The 7,598-nt window shown below is 32.5% G+C and overlaps 1 protein-coding gene across 1 annotated transcript; it reads right to left on the reverse strand.

Annotated features, from left to right (window-relative positions):
* Positions 1-273: 273 nt before the first annotated feature.
* LOC126718628 (beta-glucosidase 12-like) lies at positions 274-7,351 on the reverse strand. The gene is made up of 13 exons (XM_050420935.1): positions 7,159-7,351; positions 6,971-7,040; positions 4,060-4,118; positions 3,775-3,850; positions 3,563-3,640; positions 3,386-3,473; positions 2,610-2,865; positions 2,127-2,242; positions 1,676-1,893; positions 1,547-1,578; positions 1,054-1,156; positions 852-960; positions 274-624 (listed from the first exon to the last, which is right to left on the reverse strand). Exons 1-13 carry the CDS (start codon positions 7,312-7,314, stop codon positions 456-458), a joined length of 1,530 nt encoding a protein of 509 aa, XP_050276892.1. The 5' UTR covers positions 7,315-7,351; the 3' UTR covers positions 274-455.
* Between the last annotated feature and the right edge of the window lie 247 nt (positions 7,352-7,598).

The following is a 7,598-nucleotide window of genomic DNA, read 5'->3' on the forward strand; positions in this document are numbered from 1 at the left end:
TGAGCTTTTCTTTTACTGTTCATTGTGGTTGAGTATGTCTTAGAGTAGTGTTACCAATTTATTTCGCTTATTTACTCTTATTCCGCAATTTGATAAGTTAGAATAAAAGTAATCTAGCTGTAATTTTAAAATTAGGATCTGAACAAGCATTAGTGTTGTCACACTAATTGAGCTTTCAATAAATATTCTAGTGTGAAAAATAATTCAAAAGTATCTAGGTAGGTATTCACACTCTTGAACATTTTCGAAACAAGTAAAAGATGGCAAAATTAATTCATTGAAAATCCAAATCAGTTGGAGTGCCCTCTTATTAAGTCATTATTTAACAATAATTTGAGACACGTACATAGATACCGATTACATAATTCAAAGTCCATACAAATGAAGAAGAAATTATTTTCAGTTTATTATTTGGAGAAGAAATTATTAGTTCATAATACAAGCATAGTCCATGTCTACTTTTTGAGAAAATTCTTGAACCAATGGGCTGAATGTTTTGGGTGTCTTTTTAACCCATTTTTGTAGTCTACATAGTTGATTCCAAATCGAACGGTGTAACCTGAACTCCACTCAAAGTTGTCCAACAATGACCAGGCAAAGTATCCCTTTACATTAACGCCATCCCTATACCATAGAAAAGAAATCAACACCAGTTAGATTTCTGCAGGAGAGAGAGAGAGAGAGAGAGAGAGAGAGAGAGAGAGAGAGAGAGAGAGAGAGAGAGAGAGAGAGAGAGAGAGAGAGAGATGGATAAGAAATCTATTTTATTTTAGATTGTTATATAATTATATTATTAAAAGACTATTTCATTGGTAAATCAAACTTTCTTTTTGTTAATGTTAAGCACTTACTTCATAGCCCTAAGAAGGTACCAAAGATGGCTATGGTAATACTCAATTCTTTGGTTGTCAGCAAGGGCTTCCTCAAGTGACAAAGTGGCATTATTGAACTCATCAACTCCTATAAATATAGTTAGGAGAATTTAGCATCAAATGGAAACCTAATAATTTGGGATTATAAATATAAATAAAAAAAGAAGTTAGAGGAAATTACCATTCTCAGTGATGTAAATTAGTGGATTATTGTACTTCCTCTTTGTGTAGAGCAAAAGATCTCGAATTCCTCTAGGATACACATAGAGCCAACTTGAAGCAGCCTGTGATTATTTAGGAATATTAACGTAACTACATAAGCCTCAACACGATGTGCTTTATTTTTAAATACAAGAAAAGAAAATAGAAAGAAAAAAGTTTGTTTCCATACATTTTTGATGCTATATTGCTCAACCCATGATGTCATAATTGAAGAGACTATCCATGTGTAATTTTAGTCATATAAATTTTTAAATGACTCATGTGACTTGTTTAAATAATAGACATGGATAGTCTTATAATTTTCCATGAAATGAATTGGAAAAGATAGATTCAAACATGTTTAGAGCCAAATTTTATTTGTCATATAAATTGAGTTGGTAAAATTGATAGTTGAGGACCTTCATAAAACTAAAACAAAAATGTTGACATGTATTTAATTAACTAGTGCATACCGGAGCACCAATGAGGATTCCATTGCGCGAAGCTGCGAAAACAAGAAAAAATATGTTCTAGTTAGTATTCTTATATTAGATACATAAGAAACTGATAAGCTTGGCTTCAAATGTTGAATTTGTACTTACCAGTAAGATTAGCACTAGAATCTGTCGCGTAACTTGCTTTTACACCATTAGGTTGAGGTGCATAAGTTGCATAATAAGCAGTATAATAGTTTAATCCTATAAAATCAAATGATCCTCTTACTAGCTTGGACTGCTCTTTGGTGAACTTGGGTAATCGGTCTTTAACGAGAGATTGCATGCTATGTGGATAGTCACCATTTGTCAATGGGTCCAAAAACCTGCAATAACAAAGGAATATTTAAAATTTATGCTAACTATTAATCTGTTAAATTTAACTTGAATAAATTTGTGCAAGCTATGTGGATGTAATAACTTTTGTATATTTATTAGAATTTAAAAAGAAATTATGTTCTTTTTGGGATTTTTTTGTCGATAGAAATATTTAAGTTTGTCAAAGGACAAAGATTAAATTATATAAAATGTAAAATGAAAACCAGCAAGCAGAACTTACCATCCCAGCATGAAATCAAGGGCACGTTGTGCCGCATTCTGGTTGCCGTTCGCATTAGAGTATGGCACCATCCAGTGACTCACTAGTGTTATCCCTATAACACCTTTCTGTGCTGCCTGCATGTGAATTGTTAACATTTTTTGAGACACTCAGAGCTTATGCTTGAGATTTCTATATTTATCAAAGTATTCTGATAGATACATTAAAATTTTAACCTATGGTATCAATTTCATTATGATTGCTCATATCATCGACTAAGACACCATTTGAATTTTAGTATAGGCAGGATTCAAATCTTAGATTTCTTATTTGATGGTAAGAGACTTTAGTAGTTAATTTAACTAAACTTCACTTAATCATATTTCGAAATTGACATTCATGTGGTCTAAGAGATACTCATTATATCATGTGCAATGAGTATCTTTTTAGCGTAATAAAATGGAAATATTTGGTTTCTTTATGTTGAAGTTTGATAAGTCAAACCTGATATTTTTGCTTGTACACTTTAACCGCGGCTGCATGAGCAAGCAGCTGGTGGTGTGTCACCAAATATGGCTCTATTCCTGAATTCCCCCCAGTGCAATTTCGATTTTGCCAGGCAGAACATCGACCAGGTGCTTTCTGCCCTGTTACATAACCACCATCGCTGAAGGAATATGGCTCATTTAGTGTGATCCAGTGCTTTACCCGATCACCAAATTCCTTGAAGCAAAGTTCCGCATAGTCCCGAAAATCATACCTAAATATTAGACGTGTATGTTAGAATAATCATTAAATAATTAAATTCATTTTTTTTTCGTTAGTAGTTTAGCCTTTTGAGACAAATTATAATTTATTTATTTTATCATGGCATTGAGATTGAACCTATCTCTGCTTCAGTCTCTTATGTTACGCTCCACCCTACATTGTGCCCCACCTAACAAAGGAGAGTCTAAGACAAAACGAGAGCAGAATTTTTTGTTTTTTGTTTTTTTTGAGATAGATAGATAGTATGGGAAAGGGAGATGGAGTTTGAATCATAAACATAAGATACCATAAAAGATGTCATTAACATTTAGTTATTACTTAAACTCTAAGAGTGTTAAAATAATGGTTAAATAATTAAATTCACTTAGTATCCTGATGGGTCCTCAATATTTTTTCTTTTATCCTAATAATGGGAGTCATTTAAATATTAATTATGATATGATAAAAGTATGTAAAAAGTCTATAAATGGATGGAGAAGAGTTGCAAATTATTTGGTGACTCAGTCACTTACACAATGTGGGGACTTAAGAAACCACCATACTCATCTTCTAAGGCTTGGGGAAGATCCCAATGGAAAATTGTCACAAAGGGCTTTAAACCTACATTCATTAATAGAAAAAATTAAATCATGAATTAAAAAAGTAAAATAAGTTGATGATATAATGAAATTTTAAGATTGAATCTTGACCTTTTCCTAGAAGCTCGTTGATGAGGCTGTTGTAGTACTTGATTCCTTCTCTATTTACACCACCGCTAAGTTTTCCTTCTGAAATTAGACCCTATGATAAAATTGTTAGGAACATAGAATAGAAGGGCATAATTATATTAATTCAGGTCCCTGATGTATACTCAATTATACCTCATAAATCTCAAAGTAAATATTAATGCAAATAATCTTACTTGGTAAAATTCGGGGCCATGAGATTGAGAACCTGTATGCATCTAAATTCATCTCCTTCATAATCCCTACGTCTTCCTAAAACAAGAACAAAAAATAATAAAAAAGAAATAAATATTTACAAAAAATAGTTTAAGTTCCTTTCCAGTTTGTAATTATTAGTTTGGCTCAATATTTGGAATAACCAAATTTTTTAAGCAGGATGGGCCTTAAAACTTTCATAAAATTCCAAACACGCATGGGTGAGGCTTCATTTCATTTTATGTTTTGTTCGTCCATTCATGTACCTTGTAGCGATGATATTGATCCACAGCTACATCTCCATTACTTCCATCTGCTATCTTATCTGTAATTCATCACAAATATTATATTTAGAAGATGTAAATTTTGTTATGCCTTACTTTGAGCCACAAGTCAAACTCAATATGATCCTCTCTTTTTTTTCATAAACCAAAATTAATAAAACATTAAAAAAAATAAATTAATATTGTATTTATCTTCCTTTCAATGCTAACAAGAGAAAAAAATACACATAAAAAATAAAATAAAATAAAAAACAAAAGTTAAATAAAGCATAAATTCTTATATTTACACATTTATAGGTGAACCTTAAAGTGTGAAAAAAAGAATTTATTAGTTTTTGTGAGAAAAACAAAACATAGGCAAAAAATAGGAAATAAATACGTTTGGTATGTTGTAATAGCTCCTGTAATGGAATAGTTATTCATGTGTAATAGTAACTTGGTCATTTGGTTGCATCTTTATTACATGGGTTAATTATTACATTGGAATGACTATTATTTAAATTGAAGAATAGCTATTCTTCTTTAAAATGGATGTAATAGTTATTCCTTAGTATATATAATAGGTATTCAAATTAATATATTTCCAAAAATATAAAGTTTCCTTATACATCTTCTTTTACAAGTTTTTCATATGTAACAACCAAACTTATGAATAGTAATCGCTATTCCATTACAATATCTTCTATTCCCAGTAATAAAAATTACTATTCCTAATGTAATTTGCATTCAGTGTACCAAACGTACCTTACAAACATCGAAAATGTGAGATAGAATTAACATTTAACACAAACTCAGAAAAAAAATTTTAATTAAATTATTTAAAAAAATCCATTTGAAATAAAGTAGGCCGACTCATGTGATCCATTGGTCGGTTTCAAACTTTCTCATGAGTTATGAATTATGAGTGCCTTTCCCAGTGTGGGTATGGGTACGGGACTCGGCAATTTTGGAAAGAGTTGGGTGTGGGTGCGGCAATTAAAAAATTTCTAAAAATATTTTTATTTATATTTTTAATATATTACTAAACATACTTTTTCATATTATATAAACATATATCAAATTTTAGAACAATAGATCAATAGTAACTATTAACTAAATTAATGCTTAATTAAGTGAGTTTAGGTTTTTTTTTTAAATATCAAAATAAGGTTAAACAACTAAATATTAACTTGCTTAAACCCATAAATTTTTATTTTTTGTTTCTTATTTATTTATTTTTCTCCTTAATTACTCACTATTTTAATTATTGAGTTTGTGTGAAATATTAGCTCTACCACGTGTACAAAATGCAATACACATTCCCAATAAAATAATTAAACAAATTGATAAATCTCTCGGATGGTAAAATAAAAAAGTAATAAATTTGTTTAAACATCCCTCCTATTTATTACCCTACCTACCCCCACAACCCATTCTACACACTTCTGCTTCTTTTCTTTTTTTGGAAAGGTGACTGAAATTTCATTAAACGGAAAGAAAGAAAACAGTACAGCCAGCCAAAGCATCAAAATAGAAACACGATACACAGGAAAAAACCAGCAACAAAATAGACCACAAACAAGACCGAGTTCTTGATTCCGAATTCCGAAAGCAGATAAGTATTTATTTAACTTGTTTTCTCTTTCGTTTTCTCTCTGCCTCACACACAAGCACTCTCTCACATCACCCACATACCTCAAAACGTCCCCCCCTTTTTTTGTAATTTCGGCCTAAATCGGCCGGTTCGGCGCTAGTATCGGTGTGTTTCGGCGGTTTCGCCCGATACGACCCGAGTCGGCGCGAGTCGAAAAAAAAAAAAAAAAAAAACCTGGACGCGGCGTCGCTCGCGCGTCGCCGCGTCGGAAGCGGGTACGGCGGTCCCAGAGTCATGAGTCCAAAAATTCTTATCCATACTCTTTTTTTACCGGGTTAGTGTCAATTTTGTCCGGTCCAAAAATATTTGGTTCAACGGAGAAGTACTTGTCGAAATTTTATTACAGCAATTTAGCAGAAATGCAATTTCGTAGCTTTCATCTATGTCCTCTTCTCCCCCTAAAGCTGCTGAAACCACATGCAGGGGCGGAGGGAAGGGGGGGCGAGAGCCACATGGTTTGATTTCTGTAAATCTATTTCTCCTTAAAAGTCAAAGCATTTTAGTTTTAGCAAAAACATATAAAACAAAAAACAATTTGGCCCCATGCTTCTTATTATTATCTAGTTTTATAAACCCCGGTAAGAGCATGGTTTTCAAACCAGGCTCCAAGACAAGTTCTTACAGTGGTCCCCACCACTGTAAGAATATATTAAAAAAAAAAAATTAAGAGCAGTTCTGGTGCGACGACTTGTACTGCAACTCACCACGTTACACCAAATTTTTTCAAAAATTGAAGAAAGTTTGTGCATGTAGTCTCTGTATTCTCCCACTTAATCTTTACTCTTGTATAACGTGAAAGTGTAGGACTGTTTGAGCAATAACTAGACTTGTTACGGGTCATAAAGACTTTCCCTCCATAATCCTACTCTTACAAATGACTATATTGTGGCAATTATATGATGGCGAAAGTGTTTGGGTAGTCATGGTAAATAAATAGTATCTAGAGATGAGGAAGGAAGCTAAAAGAACAACATAATTTTTCAATGATGTTAACTGTTAAGTGACTTTTGTGTAAGGGAGAAAATTCAATATTTTTGAAAAAAAATTAATAATACTTGGCGTTAACTCAAACCTCAGAATAATTTCTGTATTTTACTCAAAAAAAATGAAATGAACTTATTTATCACTGTGTGAATCCATACAAAATGCACTGAACTCGAGACTTCTGAGTTAAGTCATGGGTTGTGCGTAACTTTTAGAGATAGAGGGTAAGCATATGTGGAGAGAGAGAGAGAGAGAGAGAGAGAGAGAGAGAGAGACCTGGATATTTATGGGTGTAAGTATCCCATATACTTGGTCCTTTACCTCCTTCCTTTGCTGCACCTTCATACTGAAATTTAAGCACACAATGGCACATATGCGTTATGCATGATATCTCATACTCTCAGGACACTTGAAGCAAAACTCCATTAGATATTATACAAACATGTGCAAAACCAAGGACTTACCTGGTAAGAAGCCGACGCTGTCCCAAAAATGAAACCGGCCGGAAAACTGTTCCGGTTGAGTGAAGCAGTGACATTTCTTGGTGCAACAGCAATGCTATGACTCAAAGAGCCAAGCAGAAGTAGGAAGCCTAAGAGTTTATAGCCTTGAAACTCCATAACTGATATCTTGGTTATTCTAGGTACCACCTTATGGCCTTTTATAGAGTAGCAATATATTAATTACGGAACTGGAAAAAAAGAAAAAGAAAAAAGAAGCAAGGAAAAGGACAGGCGATGGCACACTGTAAATCTTATCAGCGCTTGAAATTATTATATGGCTTTTTTAATAAAATCATTGTCAATTAATAACCTCCTGTTTATCTTCTCAAAAAACTCAGAAAAAAAAAAAAAAAAAAAAAAAAAAGGGTAAATTACAATTAATCCATATGTATTTTAGTTGA

Source organism: Quercus robur, chromosome 1, assembly GCF_932294415.1.
Source record: "Quercus robur chromosome 1, dhQueRobu3.1, whole genome shotgun sequence".
Classification (NCBI taxonomy): Eukaryota; Viridiplantae; Streptophyta; class Magnoliopsida; order Fagales; family Fagaceae; genus Quercus; species Quercus robur.

Bases quoted from the DNA above. Each gene is read 5' to 3' on its own strand.
- LOC126718628 (XM_050420935.1), bottom strand. From the start codon at position 7,314: ATGGAGTTTCAAGGCTATAAACTCTTAGGCTTCCTACTTCTGCTTGGC. The intron at 1,894-2,126 runs GTAAGTTCTGCT...TTGTTATTGCAG, and splicing joins CTTGATTTCATGCTGGGATG to GTTTTTGGACCCATTGACAA. The intron at 1,579-1,675 runs GTAAGTACAAAT...TTGTTTTCGCAG, and splicing joins TTCTAGTGCTAATCTTACTG to CTTCGCGCAATGGAATCCTC.